General features: G+C 39.6%; 1 protein-coding gene across 3 annotated transcripts; it reads left to right on the top strand.

Moving 5' to 3' along the window:
• The first annotated feature begins 152 nt into the window (after positions 1-152).
• LOC130906724 (glutaredoxin domain-containing cysteine-rich protein 2) lies at positions 153-20,287 on the top strand. 3 transcript variants are annotated; one of them, XM_057821294.1, is made up of 5 exons: positions 153-314; positions 5,431-5,588; positions 10,068-10,177; positions 14,274-14,486; positions 19,097-20,287. In XM_057821294.1, exons 1-5 carry the CDS (start codon positions 199-201, stop codon positions 19,322-19,324), a joined length of 825 nt encoding a protein of 274 aa, XP_057677277.1. In that variant the 5' UTR covers positions 153-198; the 3' UTR covers positions 19,325-20,287. The 3 variants fall into 3 exon arrangements, with proteins under 3 accessions (XP_057677277.1, XP_057677276.1, XP_057677278.1); XM_057821293.1 differs by having other exon boundaries at positions 5,407-5,588; XM_057821295.1 differs by having other exon boundaries at positions 5,402-5,588.
• The last annotated feature ends 920 nt before the right edge of the window (positions 20,288-21,207 follow it).

Below are 21,207 nucleotides of genomic sequence, written 5' to 3'. Positions count from 1 at the left end.
TTAACATGCTTACCAATAAAGGTGGGCCAAAGGTAGCTCATTGTTAAGCACAGGAGGCACGGTGAACACACACACACGAGAAAAATAAGGGCTCCATCCACCCACCTTCTTAGTCAAAGCTCCTCAGCGAGAATCTCATCGCCGCCGTGCTCGCTGCCTATCGCCGTCCGTCACAGAAAGCGATGCGGTGACTGCTTAATGCTGACGGTCTCACTTTACGGACTGACCCGCCTGCTCTCTGTGTCCCGTCAGCCATCATGGAGGAACCCCAGAGAAAAAAGAGTCAGCGACATGAAGGCACCAAGCCCAGGAAGGTGAGTTATCTGGGGAAAGATTGCCAAATGCTTCGTGTTGGGCTGTCAAAAGGTGAAAAAAATGAGTCGGAATCAATGGGCCTACAGTTGGCAATTGCTAAAGGTATCGTGGCCTTCAGGAGTAGCAGAAAATATTGAATAATTCATTTTAAATATTCATGTATTACAATGGCGGATGCTGGTATTTTAATGAGGTGGAGGGGCTGCTCGGTAGGGAAAGAAACTAGAGTGCCAGAAGTAAAGTCTCCAAACACAAGCTGCTGCAATACAAAAAACACCAGAAATAAACTAGATTTTTTGCTCGTCGTTTTGAAATAAGCAAGTGTCGCTCAAATGATTAGGGAAATTTCCAGTTCAACTTAGAACAACAAGGCAAGGCAAATTTATTTATATAGCACAATTCAACACAAGGCAATTCAAAGTGCTTTACATCACATGAAGATCATAAAAATCACATTTAAATCAATACAACGTAAAAACCAAGACAAAAGATCGCATTTAATCACAAATAGAAAAAAAAAAAAAAAAAAAAAACAGAACGAAAATTGAAAAATGCCGGATGTTAATATGACTAGATCACTGATTCGCTCATTTCGCTGTCAATCAAAAATCGATTCAGCCTCAGACAGGTCATACAATCATCATGCAGAGAACCAGAACGTCCGGGCCAGCCAAGCCCCGCCCACTACCCATAGACCCAGGGGCGGACTAGGTGGCCTGGGGTCATTGAAAGACCGGCCCAGTTCATGGACAGTGTTGGAGGCCCTCCACTACTAATATTCACTGAACTTAGCCAGAACATATTCAGAACTGGGGATTTACGGTTCCACAAAAATGTGAACTGTAATCTGATCCAAGTATGCATGTAGGAATTTTAATTCAAATTTTCTAAACTTTGGTACAGTAAAAATGCAGTTTTGAGTATGTGAGTAGTCAGAGAGGTCCACTATTAATAAGCACTGACCTTGGCCGGAACTTATCCAGAACTGGAGAGTTACAGTGCCACAAAAATGAAAACTGTTACCTCATCAAAGTATGCATGTAGGAATTTTAATTCACATTTTCTAAACTTTGATACAGTAAAAATGCAGTTTTGAGTATGTGAGTAGTCAGAGACGTCAAATACTAATATTCACCAACCTTGGCCAAAACTTATTCAAAATTCTGGATTTACAGTACCACAAAAAGGAGAACTGTAACCTGTCACCAGATCAAAGTCCTCATGTAGCACTTTTAATTCAAATTTGCTATATATGTGTACTGTAAAAATGCATAGTTTTGGGTATGGGAGTAGTCAGAGTTGTCCACTTCTAATACAGGATTCACCATCCTTGTCCAGAACTGGTAATTGACAGTTCCACAAAAAAGACAACTGTAACCTGATTAAAGTATTCATGTATGATGTTTATTTCTAATTTTCTAAACTTTGATACAGTAAAAATGCATAGTTTTGTGTATGTGAGTAGTCAGAGACTACTCAGCTACTCATATTCACCAACCTTGGCCAAATCCTGTTAAAAATTGTGGATTTACACAACCCAAAAAAAAAAAAAAAAAAAAAAAAAGAGAGAAATGTAACCTGATCAAAGTATGCAAATACGACGTTTAATTCAGATTTTCTAAACTTTGGTACAGTAAAAATGTAAAGTTTTGCAAATGTGAGTAGTCAGAGAGGTCTGATACTAATATTCAAGAACCTTGGCCAGAACTTATTCAAAATTGTGGATTTACAGTCCCACAGAAATGAGAACTGTAACCTGTAACCAGATGAAAGTCCTAATGGAGGAATTTTAATTCAAATTTGCTACATATTTATACAATAAAAACGCATAGTTTTGAGTATGGGAGTAGTCAGAGAGGTTCACTTCTCATACAGTATTCACCATCCTTGTCCAGAATTTATTAATGACTGGGGATTTACAGTTCCACAAAAAGGAGAACTGTAACCCGATCAAAGTATGCATGTAGGACGTTTAATTCAAAATTTCTAAACCTTGGTACAGTAAAAAGGCATAGTTTTGAGTATGTGAGTAGTCAGAGAGGTCCACTACTAATATTCACCAACCTTGGCCAAATCGTTTTCAAAATTGTGGATTTACAGTACCACGAAAATGAGAACTGTAACTTGATCAAAGTATGCAAATACGACGTTTAATTCAAATTTTCTAAACTTTGGTACGGTAAAAATGTATAGTTTTGCAAATGTGAGTAGTCAGAGAGGTCCGATACTAATATTGACGAACCTTGGCCAGAACTTATTCAAAATTGTTGATTTACAGTCCCACAGAAATGAGAACTGTAACCTGTAACCAGATGAAAGTCCTAATGGAGGAATTTTAATTCAAATTTGCTACATATTTATACAATAAAAATGCATAGTTTTAAGTATGGGAGTAGTCAGAGAGGTTAACTTCTCATACAGTATTCACCATCCTTGTCCAGAATTTATTAATGACTGGGGATTTACAGTTCCACAAAAAGGAGAACTGTAACCCGATCAAAGTATGCATGTAGGACGTTTAATTCAAAATTTCTAAACCTTGGTACAGTAAAAAGGCATAGTATTGAGTATGTGAATAGTCAGAGAGGCCCACTACTAATATTCACCAACCTTGGCCAAATCTTATTCAAAGTTGTGGATTTACAGTACCACAAAAATGACAACTGTAACTTGTAACCAGATCAAAGTCCTAATGTAGGAATTTTAATTCAAATTTGCTATAAAATTTGTCCAGAAAAATATAGTTTTGAGTATATGAGTAGTCAGAGAGGTCCACTAGTAATATGCATTGACCTTGGCCAGAACTTATCCAGAACTGGGGATTTACAGTTACACAAAAATGAGAACTGTAACTAGATTAAATTATGCATAGGACTTTAAATTCAAATTTTCTAAACTTTGGTATGGTAAAATGCATATTTTTAAGTATGTGAGTAGTCAGCAAGGTCGACTACTAATATTCACCAACCTTGGCTAGAACGTATCCAAAATTGGGGATTTACATTACCACAAAAATGAGAACTGTAAACTATAAGAAATCGAAGTCCTCATGTTTAATTCAAATTTGCTATATATTCGTTCAGTAAAAATGCATAGTTTCGAGTATGGGAGTAGTCAAAGAGGTCCACTTCTAATATTCATCATCTTTGTCCAGAACTTATTCAGAATTGTGGATTTACAGTCCCACAAAAATGAGAACTGTAACCTGATTAATGTTCACATGAAGGACGTAAATATAGTGGGGCAAATAAGTATTTAGTCAACCACTAATTGTGCAGGTTCTCCCACTTGAAAATATTAGAGAGGCCTATAATTGTCAACATGGGTAAACCTCAACCATGAGAGACAGAATGTGGAGAAAAACCTCCAGAAAATCACATTGTTTGATTTTTAAAGAATTTATTTGCAAATTATGGTGGAAAATAAGTATTTGGTCAATACCAAAAGCTCATCTCAATACTTTGTTATGTACCCTTTGTTGGCAATAACGGAGGCCAAACATTTTCTGTAACTCTTCACAAGCTTTTCACACACTGTTGCTGGTATTTTGACCCATTCCTCCATGCAGATCTCCTCTAGAGCAGTGATGTTTTGGGGCTGTCGTTGGGCAACATGGACTTTCAACTCCCTCCACAGATTTTCTATGGGGTTGAGATCAGGAGACTGGCTAGGCCACTCCAGGACCTTGAAATGCTTGTTACGAAGCCACTCCTTTGTTGCCCTGGCTGTGTGTCTGGGATCATTGTCATGCTGAAAGACCCAGCCACGTCTCATCTTCAATGCCCTCTTTGATGGACAATTTTCACCAAAATCTCTCGATACATGGCCCCATTCATTCTTTCCTTTACACAGATCAGTCGTCCTAGTCCCTTTGCAGAAAAACAGCCCCAACACATGATTTTTCCACCCCCATGCTTCACAGTAGGTATGGTGTTCTTCGGATGCAATTCAGTATTCTTTCTCCTCCAAACACGAGAACCTGTGTTTCTACCAAAAAGTTCTATTTTGGTTTCATCTGACCATAACACATTTTACCGGTCCTTTTCTGGATCATCCAAATGCTCTCTAGCGAACCGCAGACAGGCCTGGACGTGTACTTTTTTTCTCAGTGCAGGATTTGAGTCCATGGCGGTGCATTGTGTTTCTGATAGTAGCCTTTGTTAATGTGGTCCCAGCTCTCTGTAGGTCGTTCACTAGGTCCCCCCGTGTGGTTCTGGCATTTTTGCTCACCATTCATGTTATCATTTTGACGCCACGGGGTGAGATCTTGCATGGAGCCCCGGATCGAGGGAGATTATCAGTGGTCTTGTATGTCTTCCATTTACTAATAATTGCTCCCACGGTTGATTTCTTTACACCAAGCGTTTAACCTATTGCAGATTCAGTCTTCCCAGCCTGGTGCAGGTCTACAATATTGTCTCTGGTGTCCTTCGACAGCTCTTTGGTCTTGGCCGTAGTGGGAGTTTGGAGTGTGACTGACTGAGGTTGTGGACAGGTGTCTTTTATACCGATAATGAGTTAAAACAGGTGCCATAAATACAGGTAACGAGTGAAGCCTCGTTAGACCTCGTTAGAAGAAGTTAGACCTCTTTGACAGCCAGAAATCTTGCTTGTTCGTAGGTGACCAAATACTTGTTTCCCACTCTAATTTGGAAATGAATTCTTTAAAAATCAAACAATGTAATTTTCTGTTTTTTTTCCCCCACATTCTGTCTCTCATGGTTGAGGTTTACCCATGTTGACAATTACAGGCCTCTCTAATCTTTTCAAGTAGGAGAACTTGCACAATTGTTGGTTGACTAAATACTTATTTGCCCCACTATACATTGTATTAAATGTATTTTTTAGGACTAAAGCTCTGATGATGGTACAGTATTGGTACAAGAGATCTTTGAGGATCCACATTTCTCGTTATAATTTTACTCCCACTCTGTCTTGAAAGAGACGAGATGACAGCCTGCACACGTACGCTCCAGTTATAGATCAAACCTTTCCACTTTTACTGATCGTCTCCTCGACTACCGAGTAGTAGCGAGTAGCCCGACGGCTGGTAAAGTAAAAGCCCGCTCTGCTGGCGAATCGGCAGGTCAGGTTCAAACTGGCGTCGTCCTACAGCGGCCGGGTCCTGAAGCACGTGTACGAGGACGGACAGGAGCTGGACAGCCCCGAGGAGAAGTACCCTCACAGTTTCCTCCCGCACGGCAAGATACCGCCCAGCCACCTGGAGATGGAGCAGTTGTGCGGCTTTCAAGAGCCTCCGTCGGAGCAGCGGGGTAGGTTGTTATCGTTATGTGTTGCGCTTGCTCATGTAAAATGGATGGCCGCACTTACGGTAGCTTTGCATGGGAGGGCCTCTGTCGAGGATGCTGGAAGCCTCGCAGATCATTAAAGGCCGCTTTTATCCGAGCACCTCGAGCTGCAGGTTCGCATCAATTCAATCAGGCCAATTACCTTAATAGTCATGGAAATGTGGCTGCTTCATGATAATGAGGCATAAAATGGAGTACGCTCCAACTTTATTAGCTCATCCAAAGTCATACAGCGTTTGGAATTTGTGTTGTTGTTCCTCTCACATAATGCCAACAAAATACTTGGCATTGAAGTTGTGTTGTATTTTTCTTTGCCTCTATGCAACATTTATTATCTTGAAAATACATTATTTATAATCCTATTTTATTTCACATCTTCAATTTTCCATGAATTCATATTTTTATTTTTCGTTTTGGGACTTTCGAGAGCTTCGTTTATGTGTATTTTATTCATGATGTAACCAGAGATGGGTATTAACAAGTTACATTTACTGGAATAACTTTTGAAAAAATGTACTTCTTAGTGTTAGGCGTGGCCGTCAAAGCTGACCGAGTGGAATCATAGACAAAGGGCATTTTTCGTTGAAAATACTTGTGAATAAATGCTTAAATCCCTGAATTCTTTACAGATATGGACGCAAAACAGTCTCGATTCTTGGTTAAAAGCAAAAAAAAAAAAAAATAAATAAATAAAATTAAAAAAGTGCAGTTAGCATTTATTTTACGTAAATATGTCGAAGTACAATGCTAGTCTTTTAGTCAATGTAGCAGCCACCATATGTAAACTAGTTTTGCACCGATACCATTTTTTGGCCCCGATACCGATACTGATACTTGGCTTTGCAGTATCGGCCGATACCGATACCATACCGATACCACCCCGATTATATACATACAATTCCCCCCCCCAAAGAGCTACATAATTGGATGTGAAATCATTGCTATCAAGGCTTTGTCAGGCTGTTGCTTACCTTTGCAAAATAGGAAAAAGACTAGTACAAAGTATAATACTAGCCCAACAGTAAGAAAGTAAAAAGTTCATAATAATAAACTCTGAATGAACTGAGTAAACTTTTTTTAAACCTCTCAAAGGCCAAACAGTGCAACTTTCATGAAATTATTGTCACATTCTGCTGCTGGTTAGATTGTGTTTTGTTGCTGGGCTGTTAGTGGGGGCGTTCCTGACGTCACACCTGAATCCAATGCGGGCTCATCAACGCAGCATTTAAGCACGGGTGAGCTCAGAGAAGGCTGCCGAGATATTTGCTTTGCTGATCGCCATTTGACATCTCGCACTATAGTCTCGCTACATTTGCTTGTTGCGCCCCTGCATTGGGTTTTTTCTGGTAGTGTGCTGCACTCCTTTGTAACCTCTACCCTGTGCAGGTATTTGAGTGTTTTTATTTTGGCTTTCTGGCTCGCTGCCTATCGTCTTAGTTATTAAATCTTCGAGAGCTTTTCCGGTGAAAATTCTTGTGAATAAATGCTTAAATGCCTGAATTCTTTATAGAAATTGACCCCCAAGAGTCTCGATTCTTGGTTAAAAGCAAAAAATAAATAAATAAATAAAATAAATGTGCAGTTAGCATTTATTTTACGTAAATATGTCGAAGTACAATGCTAGTCTGTTAGTCAATGTTGTGGCCACCATATGTAAACAGAACTTTTCCGGTTAAAATTCTTGTGAATAAATGCTTGAATCCCTGAATTCTTTATAGAAATGGACCCCCAAGAATCTCGATTCTTGGTTAAAAGCAAAATAAATAAATAAATAAATAAATGTGCAGTTAGCATTTATTTTACGTAAATATGTCGACGAAGTCAATGTGGCGGCCGCCTAAACAGAGCTTTTCTGGTGAAAAGTCTTGTGAATAAATGCTTAAACCCCTGAATTCTTTATAGATATGGATGTAAAACAGTCTTGATTCTTGGTTAAAAGCAAAAAAATAAAAACGTGACCTTAGTTTTACGTAAATATGTCAAAGTAAGACGCTAGTCTGTTAGTCAATGTGGCGGCCGCCATATGTAAACAGAGCTTTTCCGTTGAAATTTCTTGTTAATAAATGCTTAAATCCCTGAATTCTTTATAGATATGGACGTAAAACAGTCTTGATTCTTGGTTAAAAGCAAAAAAATAAAAACGTGACCTTAGTTTTACGTAAATATGTCAAAGTAAAATGCTAGTCTGTTAGTCAATGTGGCGGCCGTCATATGTAAACAGAAATTTCTTGTGAATAAATGCTTAAATCCCTGAATTCTTTATAGGTATGGACGTAAAACAGTCTCGATTCTTGGTTAAAAGAAAAAAAAACCAAAAAAACCCCCCAACTTCAGTTAGCATTTATTTGACGTAAATATGTTGAAGAATGATGTCTGTTAGACAAAGTGGCAGCAGCCTTACAACAAAAAGCTTTTTACATTGAAAATTCGTGTGAAAAAAACGAAAAATATAATAATTACCTTGAATCCTCGAACAAATCACTCCTGAGACAATCCTTTCTGTTTGTATGCGGTGCAGCTTTCATACTTTTTCAACCTAAATCCGCCGTTGGATCGCTGCAAGTGTCTCTGCGACCGACTGCGAATAACTGAAGCGGATTGTGGGATGGCCCCCTACTTGAAGGCGTGGTGCAGTTAAAGTCAAATTTGACAAGTCTATATCATTATTTAGTCTATGCACAATACTGTATACTTTTACTTGAGTAGATTTGTGAACAAGCACTACTCTTACTCCACTGCTTTGGTCAACACTATAGTCGTTATTAAAGATGTCCCGATATGCCGATCGATTGGGTCCGATCACGTCATTTTCAAAGTATCGGAATCGGCAAAAAAATAGCGGACATGCCTTTTTTTAATATATATATATATATTTTAATTAAATTGTTTTCTAATTGTATTTAACGTTACAGACATAATATGTTACACTCATCCAGAGTCTTTAGTTTAGGCTTAAGGTAGGGTTATCAAATTTATCCCGTTAACGGCGGTAATTAATTAAAAAAAAATATTTTTTATCACGTTAAAATATTTAACGCATGAGCTGCACGACCCAGTCACGCATTGTCGCGTTCAATCTGTAATGGCGCCGTTTTACCTATATATAGAGCTAAAAGGCAGCGTAAAATGAGTAGTGTGAATTTTGGTTAGCCTTTAGAGCCTTTTTTAAATTGGCTAAAGCCTTACAATCCCTCTCCCTACGATTAGAAATGTCGCGGGAAGCAATGTGGGGAAGAAAGGTAGTAATTGATCTTTTTCTTAACACCCTATGTTATTCCCCAACGCAGAGAAGATATATAAATTGGTACCACTATGCACAGTCATGGTTGCACTTCCCATCATGCATTTGGGCAGAACAGTTAAATGGCTACAGTATCATTTACTGAAAGCTCAACAAATACACTAGATGGCAATATTTAGTCACAATATACAAAGTCACAAGTCTTTCTATCCGTAGACCCCTCTCACAGAAAGAATGTTAATAATGTAAATGCCATCTTGAGGATTTATTGTCATAATAAACAAATACAGTACTTATGTACTGTATGTTGAATGTATATATTCGTCCGAGTTTCATTCATTTTTTTCTTAATGCATTGCCAAAATGTATATGATCGGAAAAAATTATCGGGAATAATTGGAATTGAATCGGGAGCAAAAAAAAAAAAAGCAATCAGATCGGGAAATATCGGGCTCGGCAGATACTCAAACTAAAACGATCGGGATCGGATTGGGAGGAAAAAAACATGATCGGAACAACCCTAGTCGTTATATTTTTTGTCTTTATTCTACATATTGACTTTATTTTTGCCAGAGATGCCGACAGTAGCTGTCTCAGTTTCACCAATGAGACGTCGGAACAATAACAAAAACAATCCGATCTAACAATGTTTTCCTCCACTAGAGGCCACTCATGCTCTTTAGTCGGTTGGTTTTTTTATAGTGTTGTTCTGGTCTGAATTTGCTGATTTTTATGTAATCATTTTGGCCTAATACGGTCACGTAATATGTTATAGTAAAGTACAGTGCTGGCCAAAAGTATTGGCACCCCTGCAATTCTGTCAGATAATGCTCAATTTCTCCTAGAAAATGATTGCAATTACGAATGCTTTGGTAGTAATATCTTCATTTATTTTGCTTGCAATGAAAAAACACAAAAGAGAATGGAAAAAAAATTAAACCAAAAATGGGCGGGACAAAGTATGTGCACCCTTTAAAAAATCATGTGATGCTTCTCTAATTAAGGAAGAAAGGTAGTGCAGTATATGCATTAAAATAGAAGAGCCCGGCTGAGGGCAGTGGGACCGCTGCATATCTGCACTTTTGAGTACTATGCACTAAAAGGTTGATTGCTAATTGAAGACTGTAGACTAGAGGCATATGTTGCATTTGGGGACAAGGGCAGGGAAAGTGTGTTAGCGTGACGTGTTTTTGTTTGCCCAGGTGTCGAGCCTCCAACCGGGCTCATTGCCCAGAGAATCAACGTGTACAGAGGAATGGGAAGCTACAAGGCTGCTGCAGGCCCGACCGACCAAACAGATGGAGATACTAAAGTAAGCAATGGAAATCTGGGGCTCAGTAGTGACATGAATTGAAATGTGTTATGGTTTGATCGGCCCACTACAATGAGAAGCACTCACATGGTTTAGTTTCTTTTTTTTTCCTGATGGGAAAAGGAAGGCAACGATCTGGAAAGATGTGTTTGTTCGAATGGACACTTCGCTTTTTCAAATGATTAGCTGATAAAATGACTTGACAAGCATCAATCCCTAAAAACTTGAAGTTGGCATCTTAGCTGCTAGCTGGCCCTGTCAAATCCGTGTCTGCCTCTGTCCCCAACATGTTTGCTTTCTCTATCTATACAACTTATAACTACTATGCCAGCAATTATTTGCGAGTGTGCACACAGTATCAGAAGCATCTTCCTCTCCATTACATTTTCGGCACTACCACTCACGTGTTTAAGAAAGATCACCGGCGCAGATGTCTTTGAAGTCAATTCCACTGTTGTGCTCTCGTCTACAGTAGAGCCAACTTTACTGTTGTCTGATAGGGCCATATTTTATGTACATCTACAGTGGTATGAAAAAGTATCTGAAACTTTTGGAATTACTCACATTTCTTGATCTGATCTTTGTCAAAAGCACACAGATGAAAAAACAATGTCTGCGTTAACTAAAACACCCAAACATTTATAGGTTTTCATATTTTAATGAGGATATTATGCAAACAATGACAGAAGAGGGGAAAATAAGTAAGTGAACCATCACATTTAGTATTTTGTGGCCACACCTTTGGCAGGAATAACTTCAACCAGACGCTTCCTGTAGCTGCAGATCAGTTGGCACATCAATCAGGACTAATCTTCACTCATTCTTCTCTACAAAACTGCTGTAGTTTAGTCAGAATTCTGGGATGTCTGGCATGAATCGCTGACGTTCGGTCATGCCACAGCATCTCATTGGGGTTCAAGTCTGGACTTCGACTTGGCCACTCCAGAACGTGTATTTTGTTCTTCTGAAACCATTCTGAGGTTGATTTACTTCTTTGTTTTGGATCAATGTCTCGTTGCAGCATCCATCCTCTTTTTAGCTTCAACTGTCTGACAGATGGCCTCAGGATTCCCTGCAAAACATCCTGATAAACTTTTGAATTCATTCTTCCATTAATGATTGCAAGTTGTCCAGGCACTGAAGCAGCAAAACAGCCCCAAATTATGATGGTCCCTCCACTATGCTTCACAGTGGGGATGAGGTGTTGATGTTGGTGAGCTGTTCCATTTTTCCTCCACACATGACGTTGTGTGTTACTCCCAAATGATTCAACTTTGGTTTCATCAGTCCACAAAAGATTTTGCCAAAACTTCTGTGGGGTGTCCAAGTGCCTTTTTGCAAACATTAAACGAGCAACAATGTTTTTTTTTAGACAGCAGTGGCTTCCTCCGTGGAGTCCTCACATGAACATCACTCTTGGCCATAGTTTTACGTATAGTTGCTGTGTGCACATAGATATTGGATGTGCCAGTGATTTCTGTATGTCTTTAGCAGACACTGTAGGGTTCTTTTTTACATCCTTGAGTATTCTGCGCTGAACTCTTGGTATCATCTTTGGTGGACGGCCACTCCTTCGGAGAGAGCAACAGTGCCAAACTCTCTCCATTTGTAGACAACTTCTCTGACTGTTGCTTGATGAACATCCACACTTTTAGAGATGGTTTTGTATCCTTTCCAGCTTTAAACAAATCAAAAATCCTCGATCACAGGTCTTCAGACAGCTTTTACAGAGCCACGATGCACATCAGATAATGCTTCTCATCAAGACAATTCTTACCAGGTGTGTGTTTTATAGTGAGCAGGGCAGCTTTAAACCACTCATCAGTGATTGGGCACGCACCTGAGTTAAATTGTTTGGTAAAAATTGGTTTAAATTGCTCTCTAAGTCTCCTTAGGCAGAGGGTTCAGTTAGTTATTTCCCCCCTTCTTTCATTGTTTGCATGCTATCCTCATTAAAATACGAAAATCTATAAATGTGTGGGTGGTTTTAGTTAAAGCAGACACCGTTTTTTTCATCTGTGTGATTTTGACAAAGATCAGATCACATTTGATGGTGATTTTATGCAGAAATGTAAGAAATTCCAAAAGGTTCAGATACTTTTTCATACCACTATACCATATAAACCCATAGAATAGATTAAAACAGACACCCATTAACAAACATACCTGAAAAAGACGCTTAAGACAGCAAGGGACAAAAAACAGCAAGACTTTGAATACAAGATGGAACAAATCCCCATGCAATTCAAGTAACTTTAAATTGCAATAGGAAAAAATACCCAGCAAAACAATTAACAGGAAAGCTGACACTTTGGCAACGATATCACAGAGGCCTTCTGGCTTAGCGTCAGCTTCATCCGTCGCACAAAAAGCCACACGTCGTCTCAGACGCCACAATCTTATCACGTTTATCAGCGGAGGACAGAAATGTGGATTTTATACAGGGGTGGTATTTCATTTTAGGGCCATTTAAGGTTCACACACTTGGCTGCCCTCCTCTAGACTTCCATTTTTTTTTCCTGAAAGACAGACTCCACTGGAGCACAATGCTCCTTATCTGATTGTCATTTCACCATGTTGGAAAAATGCAAATTGCTACTGATATCTTCTCCCAAAGAGATAAAAAGACAGGTTTGCGTGATCAGTAAGAGAAAGTAATACAGGTAGTCCCTGGGTTACAACGTCCTCGTCTTACGTGATTTTGACTTTTTGACGCCGGTGTCTCATCCGCCATTGTGTCTCAGTCGTTTTTTTTTTTAGTTGAGTTAGCAGTACCTTATTGTACCTCACAGTATCTTACTTTTTACTTGATTAATATGACGTGTTCTGCCCTCACTAAACGTGAAGTTGGTCAGCTTGACAGACAGCAAACAAGGCAATTGTGGTTTTTAAAGCTTCTTACTTTTGACGATTTGTAAAGTTGTAACACACATATGTACATTGATGTTCAAAACGACACTCATTTTAACAATATAACATTCGACACAAAACAATTGGTGTTGAAACGTTCATCTTGTCTGATCAATATTTAAATTTAGTATATTAAATTAGCCTCATTTCCCTAACAAAAGTTAGTTAGCTTGAATGCTACGAATGCTAACGTATTTGCAATTCTCATAGCAAATCGCTCACATGTAACTCCCCAAACTGTAGCTCTAAATTTAATTACAAACATACACAAACACAACAGACACAAAACACAACATACACAACACACACAAACATAGTGTATATTAGCTGAAACAACTTACAGCCTTACAGTCCCTGTCAAAAGTCTTGTAGCATATCCATTTTGTTGAAATAATTGCTTATAACCTGACTTTTAATTATTCAATTGGTTTCAGAAATGGCTTATATGAAAGCTAAGGCACTCCCAAATGATGTTGAATGTACAAAAATATATTTGCATTATGCATTAATGAATGCATTAACTAATGCATTAACTCATGTTAATTAATATGTTAATACATGTTAGATAATCAATTATATTAATTATTGTAATGTTACTTAAACATTAGTTATTGTCTTAAAATGCTTTAACTAATGCATTAACTCATGTTAATTAATATATTAATAAATGTTAGATAAGGGATTAGATTAATTATTGTCATGTTACTTAAACATGAGTGACTGTCTAAAAATGCATTAACTAATGTTAATTAAGGGAACCTTATTGTAAAGTGTTACCAACAAAGAAACCGCGGCGCTGTCATAAATCGTCGTATTTCGAGCATGTCGTCAGATGTAGAAACAAATACCGAGTCAAATTTTATGTCGGGTGTCGAAAAGATCGTGTGTCGAAGAGATCGTATGTCGAAGTACCACTGTACTTTTGGATGGTTATTTTAAGATTTCGGGGTTCTTTATAGGGTTAATTCCGACTTATACGGAAATTCGAGTTACGTCGCTAGCGTAGGAACGTAACTCGTTCGTAACCTGGGGATTACTTGTATACGATAACTGTCCGTATAGTTTAAAATTATTTTTATTTTTTTTAACATACTCTTCTTATCAGAATGCAACAAAATCAGATGATTTCTCTTCCCGTTGCTGTTACTCTGTATTCATAAATATGAAATCTATATTTTACGCAAAGTCGTCGGTGTTGGACTTTGGAAAGATCATCATCTACACCAGCAAACTGCGCATCGTACGAGCACCCGCCAGGAAAAGCGAGGCATTGTGTTACGGTGCGGCGCCCCCTGTGGACGCGGAGGGACACCCGCAGGCCCGTGAGCGGGGCAGCAGGAGGCGAGCCAAGGCCGTCGCGACGCAGGAGGGAGAGCGGAAAGTGATGACACACACGCAGGTAACGATCCTTGACTTGAGGATTCTTGCAAAGCTTTTGTTAGCTCCATTTTTGTTTTTCACTCATTTCACATTCTGTATACTGTATTTCTCACTTTTTCTGTGTTCACCAAGCAATCTCATAACAAGCACAGTTAGGTATTTCGGATAGGGATATCCCGATCCGATCACGTGATCGGAAATTGGGCCGATTTTTCAGAGGATGGGAATTGGGTGACAAGGATCGGGTTTTTAATTTAAAAAATATATTTGTTTTTTCTGCTTCATGCTGGTACAGCCTCTCAACTCTCTCCTGCTAGCTAAGCAGTGCGACCAAACTTGTTTTTTTTTCTTGGTCACATGTGCAGCTGGTGTTTGGTACTTAAAGTTAACGAGATTCAAGTGTATCAATCATCGTTTAAATTGTTACACACCAGTCTGTGGCAATTCATTCAAGTAGTAGGCTGTTCTCGGCAGCATGAGCGTCAAAGCGTGACTGAATTTGAGTGGATTCACTCAATGAAGCATTTAATAAAGACAATTGTTTATCTATGCTATTCTTGTTTAAAAATAATTCACATTATGAAGGCGGCACGGAGGGACAATTGGCATGCTAGGACGGGCCCAGTGACTCGCGCTAGCTTAGCCACTCCGGAGGCCTGTGACTAATAAACAACTACTGTAATATTCGGACTATAAAAGGCTGCTTTTTTCCCTCATTTTGAATCCTGCGGCATATAAAGTCCAGTGCGCCTTATTTGTTGATTTATTTGGTTTAATAGGTACCGATTTATTTGACAGTGTCATTATCACAGTATCATAAGACCGTCATAATAATGACATGACACTGTCATGGGCATTACTGAATGCTTATGACAGATGACATTGAATAACATCAGTTATGAGCATTTATTAATGCTCATGACAGTGTAATGTCATAGTTATGATTGTCTTATGACAGTCTTATGGTGCCACTGTCAAGTGTTACCAAATACCGTAACTAGCAATTAATGAAATGACTGGAACAGTAACTGAAGAAATAATTAGCACAGAACATGAATTTTGATTGTTAATTACATCTGTAGTGCTGCAATGCATGCTAGGAGGCATGTTGGACGACAACAGTTTTGACATCAGGTGGCAGCAGAGGTTGACTGTCTCCCCCAAGGGAGCAGTGCTGGCCAAATGAATCTTCTTGAAGCAATGATGTGGCTGTACAATGAAGTGTTACAGGTTAACTCATTTGCTCCCAAAAACGTATGAATACATTCTATTTTTAATTGTTTCAGTGTCCCAAAGACGTATTTATACGTCTTTTACATTAAAAATTTTTTTTTTTTTTTTTACAAGAGACATCTCTGGATTCTAATTCAATTTAGCTCCAAAGCACAAAGCTGAAAATCCATTTTTAAGCAATAAAACTGGCCACTGGAGGGCAGTAGCGCATTTGGTAAGACCTGCAACCTGATTCAACGCCAACGAACGGCCAGGCTGCGCGGCCGGGGCGCCGGAGGAAGACGACCGAATGGAGAACAACCTAGAAGACGCTCGGGATGCCAGGCGCTGGACGACCGAGCAGAACGACCGGGACCACCAGTGCAGTGTACGATGCCGTTGAGTCCGTGCTGCTCGCCGAGCAAACCCCGCAGAGACTAAAAAAAATCCATGTTTATGAGACAGGTAGCGATGAGATAAAAGTTTAGGGGGCAAGTTTTTCCGGCCACAACAGCGTCATCGCTCAGTTAGTTATGTGTAAATAAATTGTTACTTTGCTATCAAAAGCTCTATTTGTCTTGTTGGATATGTTATTTTGTAAAAGGAAAACATTATTCAGATGTTTGGGATGTAACTAAAGCAAAAAATAGCTGAGTTAAAGTCAAAGTTATGTTTGAAATGTATGCACAAAAAGCTCATTTTTTTCATCAGGACTTGGAAAATCGCTCAAACTAAGCTTTTTTTAATGCTGATTTCTAAAGAATGGAAAAAGATATGATTGGTTACATGTTTATATAGCAATAGAACAGAATTTTCTGTGGGCCTTGCAAAATCAGTCAAAATCCAGTAAAACGGCCGGGAGCGAAGGGAGTTGAAAATGGCTGGGAGTGAATGAGTTGAATGAGAAACACTGAATTAAAAAGAAAAATGCTTACGTTAGCCCGATTGTTAGTTTGCACGTACCCATCTTTAGTTCCTCTGTTCTCATCTCCTTGAAGGATTACCCTTCTTCTTGCTTTAATCCTTTTTTCCCCCTCTCTCATCTTGCCACTCTCCCATTTTTCTTGCAAAAGAAAAGTTTACCGTCTGTTTGTTTTTTTTTTTCCTCAAGTTGCCAATTTTCTCTTCGTCTCGGCTGCGCAAAGTCCAGGAGTTAATCTTCTTTTGTGATTCCCCCATTCCTTTCTCCGAGACATTTTACATTTGTTGAGGCAATCTGGAGTTCCATTTTTCTGCAGTATACATTTATTTATATACACAGAACAGTCATGAAGCTTAGGGGCAAGTAAAACACAGAGTTAAAAGGGAAGGTTTTGCTTGGCTTGCAAAACATGTATGCCAGCTGAACATACAACTCGAGGTGAGGAACAGACACATAGGCATGGGCATACAGGTACAGTATTTAGTCAACCACCAATTGTGCAAGTTCTCCTACTTGAAAAGATTAGAGAGGCCTGTAATTGTCAACATGGGTAAAGCTCAACCATGAGAGACAGAATGTGGGGGAAAAAAAAAAAGAAAATCACATTTTTTGATTTTTAAAGAATTTATTTCCAAATTACAGTGGAAAATAAGTATTTGGTCACCTACAAACAAGCAAGATTTCTGGCTGTCAAAGAGATATAACTTCTTCTAACGAGGCTCCACTCGTTACCTGTATTTATGGCACCTGTTTTAACTCATTATCGGTATAAAAGACACCTGTCCACAACCTCCGTCAGTCACACTCAGAACTCCACTATGGCCGAGACCACAGAGCTGTCGAAGGACACCAGAAACAAAATTGTAGACCTGCACCAGGCTGGGAAGACTGAATCTGCAATAGGTAAAACGATTGGTGTAAAGATATCAACTGTGGGAGCAATCATTATAAAATGGAAGACATACAAGACCACTGATAGTCTCCCTCGATCTGGGGCTCCATGCAAAATTTCACCCTGTGGCGTCAAAATGATAACAAGAATGGTTCTGGGATTTTTGCTCACCGCACTGGGGGACCTAGTGAATGACCTACAGAGAGCTGGGACCACAGTAACAAAGGCTACTATCAGTAACACAATGCGCCGCCAGGGACTCAAATCCTGCACTGCCAGGCGTGTCCCCCTGCTGAAGAAAGTACACGTCCAGGCCCGTCTGCGGTTCGCTAGAGAGCATTTGGATGACCCAGAAGAGGACTGGGAGAATGTGTTATGTTCATATGAAACCAAAATAGAACTTCTTCTTGTGTTTGGAGGAGAAAGAATACTGAATTGCATCCGAAGAACACCATACCCACTGTGAAGCATGGGGGTGGAAACATCATGCTTTGGGGCTGTTTTTCTGCAAAGGTACCAGGACGACTGATCTGTGTAAAGAAAAGAATGAATGAGGCCATGTATTGAGAGATTTTGAGTGAAAATCTCCTTCCATCAGCAAGGGCATTGAAGATGAGACGTGGCTGTGTCTTTCGGCATGACAATGATCCCAAACACACAGCCAGGGCAACAAAGAAGTGGCTTTGTAAGAAGCATTTCAAGGTCCTGGAGTGGCCTAGCCAGTCTCTGGATCTCAACCCCATAGAAAATCTGTGGAGGGAGTTGAAAGTCCGTGTTGCCCAACGACAGCCCCAAAACATCACTGCTCTAGAGGAGATCTGCGTGGAGGAATGGGCCAAAATACCAGCAACAGTGTGTGAAAAGCTTGAGAAGACTTACAGAAAATGTTTGGCCTCTGTTATTGCCAACAAAGGGTACATAACAAAGTATTGAGATGAACTTTTGGTATTGACCAAATACTTATTTTCCACCATGATTTGCAAATATATTCTTTAAAAATCAAACAATGTGATTTTCTGTTTTTTTTTCCCACATTCTGTTTTTCATGGTTGAGGTTTACCCATGTTGACAATTACAGGCCTCTCTAATATTTTCAAGTGGGAGAACTTGCACAATTAGTGGTTGACTAAATAGTTATTTGCCCCACTGTACATATGAATGGTTACTGTCTGTCAGACAGCGACTTGCTAATTCAAAAGCACTTGGGTCATTTTGGCCACCTCTGGGTTTTTTCTGGAGGAGAGTCCAAATCGGCCATTGCTTGGGAATATTAGGGGTATTTGTCTTGAGAAAGGCCGAGTCGGCCTCTGTTGGGTTTTCTAGTGTTAAGTCTAAGGCCATCATTGTAAATTTGAAGCTGTTGAAGCATTTTTTTTTCTTAAATTGCTGTTCATCATCTACATGCTTTAAAAAATATATATATCGACTTACAAATTCGCTTTTGAATTGGTCCACCTCTACGCTATATTTAATCAATGCTATTTTTTACTGTATATTGCCTAGTGCCTGTCTGCTCTTTTAGTCCAAAGCAACGAGGGACTGTGACTTGAACGTTACTGGTGTCCTACCACTTATCTCCGCATGCGTCTCGCCCCCTCTGTAGGAATGGAGCGACTGCCAACTCTGCGGCGGCTCGGGCTGCACGCCGTGCTCGCTGTGTCACGGCAGCAAGCTGTCCATGCTGGCCAACCGCTTCAATGAGTCCATCAGCGAGCTGCGTTGCCAGGCCTGCTACCCTCACGGTCTAGAGAGGTGCCAGGCCTGCGCCGGCAAGTCGCCATTTTCGCCCGCCGCTCGCGCTCGGCCCGAGGGGGAGCCAGCCAGCCAGTGAATGCGAGCGTGTTTCACACTCAAGTGTGTGTCCAGGCGCCACTATTGCTTAATCCCAAATGTTCATGGCGGGGTTTCAAGCGTAAACCATGGCTGAATTGGGGAATTACAACCATTCAGCATGCCCGTAAAAGAGAATTTTTAATGCGTGCAGTGTACATAATCTTCTCCCTTTTTTTTCAGGTCACATCATTTTGCATCTATCCGATCCTTGATTATATATAGTGCTGCAACGATTAATCGATTAACTCGACTATTCGATTAAAAAAATATTCGAATTAAATTTTGCTGCTTCGAGTATTCGTTTAATTAAAATGGCATTGTGATGGTTTGTTCTGAAAGTGTTTGCATTTAGTTTTATTGATTTGGATGGATACACTGCCCTCTGGTCTGCCTTATTTCACATGGCTGAATCCAGCTGCTCCCTGTTAAGACCAACATAAGTTTTTGTTTGAGCTTATGTTTTTTTAATGCATTCGTAATTTAGTTATAAAGGTATATTTATGTGTTTTTTTGTGGGAATATGTGTTTGAACTATTTGTTAAGAGCATTGTAAAAAAAAACAAAAAAAAAACGTTGGCATTTTATAGCATTTAAACTAGCGGACTTCTGCTATGAAAGTTAGCCAATTGTTTTTATGTACATACAGTGCCTTTCAAAAGTATTCGGCCCCCTTGAATCTTGCAACCTTTCGCCACATTTCAGGCTTCAAACATAAAGATATGAAATTTAATTTTTTTGTCAAGAATCAACAACAAGTGGGACACAATCGTGAAGTGGAACAACATTTATTGGATAATTTCAACTTTTTTAACAAATAAAAAACTGAAAAGTGGGGCGTGCAATATTATTCGGCCCCTTTACTTTCAGTGCAGCAAACTCACTCCAGAAGTTCAGTGAGGATCTCTGAATGATCCAATGTTGTCCTAAATGACCGATGATGATAAATAGAATCCACCTGTGTGTAATCAAGTCTCCGTATAAATGCACCTGCTCTGTGATAGTCTCAGGGTTCTGTTTAAAGTGCAGAGAGCATTATGAAAACCAAGGAACACACCGGGCAGGTCCGAGATACTGTTGTGGAGAAGTTTAAAGCCGGATTTGGATACAAAAAGATTTCCCAAGCTTTAAACATCTCAAGGAGCACTGTGCAAGCCATCATATTGAAATGGAAGGAGCATCAGACCACTGCAAATCTACCAAGACCCGGCCGTCTTTCCAAACTTTCTTCTAGAACAAGGAGAAAACTGATCAGAGATGCAGCCAAGAGGCCAATGATCACTCTGGATGAACTGCAGAGATCTACAGCTGAGGTGGGAGAGTCTGTCCATAGGACAACAATCAGTCATACACTGCACAAATCTGGCCTTTATGGAAGAGTGGCAAGAAGAAAGCCATTTCTCAAAGATATCCATAAAAAGTCTCGTTTAAAGTTTGCCACAAGCCACCTGGGAGACACACCAAACATGTGGAAGAAGCTGCTCTGGTCAGATGAAACCAAAATTGAACTTTTTGGCCACAATGCAAAACGATATGTTTGGCGTAAAAGCAACACAGCTCATCACCCTGAACACACCATCCCCACTGGGGGCCGAATACTTTTGCAAGGCACTGTATATCCTCATTTATTTTTTATACCGTTTGAGGCTCAGGTCAGGTATTTTTTATGTTCCTTATCCGATTACTCGATTATTCGAACTAACTAGTTCATCGATTAATCGACTAATCGATAGCTGCAGGCCTAATTATAGTAATGCAAAACATTAACAGTTGACCTTTAAAGGTGCACAATGTAAGAACTGTACTTTAATTATTGATGTAATGGCCATAATGTTTCAATAGACTAGAGCTGAAACGAGTACTCGAATAATTCGATTGACTCGA

Source organism: Corythoichthys intestinalis, chromosome 18 (genome assembly GCF_030265065.1).
Source record: "Corythoichthys intestinalis isolate RoL2023-P3 chromosome 18, ASM3026506v1, whole genome shotgun sequence".
NCBI lineage: Eukaryota > Metazoa > Chordata > Actinopteri > Syngnathiformes > Syngnathidae > Corythoichthys > Corythoichthys intestinalis.
This window is presented reverse-complemented; position numbering and strand designations above follow the sequence as displayed.

Excerpts from the sequence above, each read along its gene's own strand:
- LOC130906724 (XM_057821293.1), top strand. The coding sequence starts at position 199 with ATGCTGACGGTCTCACTTTACGGACTGACCCGCCTGCTCTCTGTGTCC. Across the intron at positions 5,589-10,067 it reads GCCTCCGTCGGAGCAGCGGG|GTGTCGAGCCTCCAACCGGG; the intron begins GTAGGTTGTTAT and ends TTGTTTGCCCAG. Across the intron at positions 10,178-14,273 it reads AAACAGATGGAGATACTAAA|TCGTCGGTGTTGGACTTTGG; the intron begins GTAAGCAATGGA and ends TTTTACGCAAAG.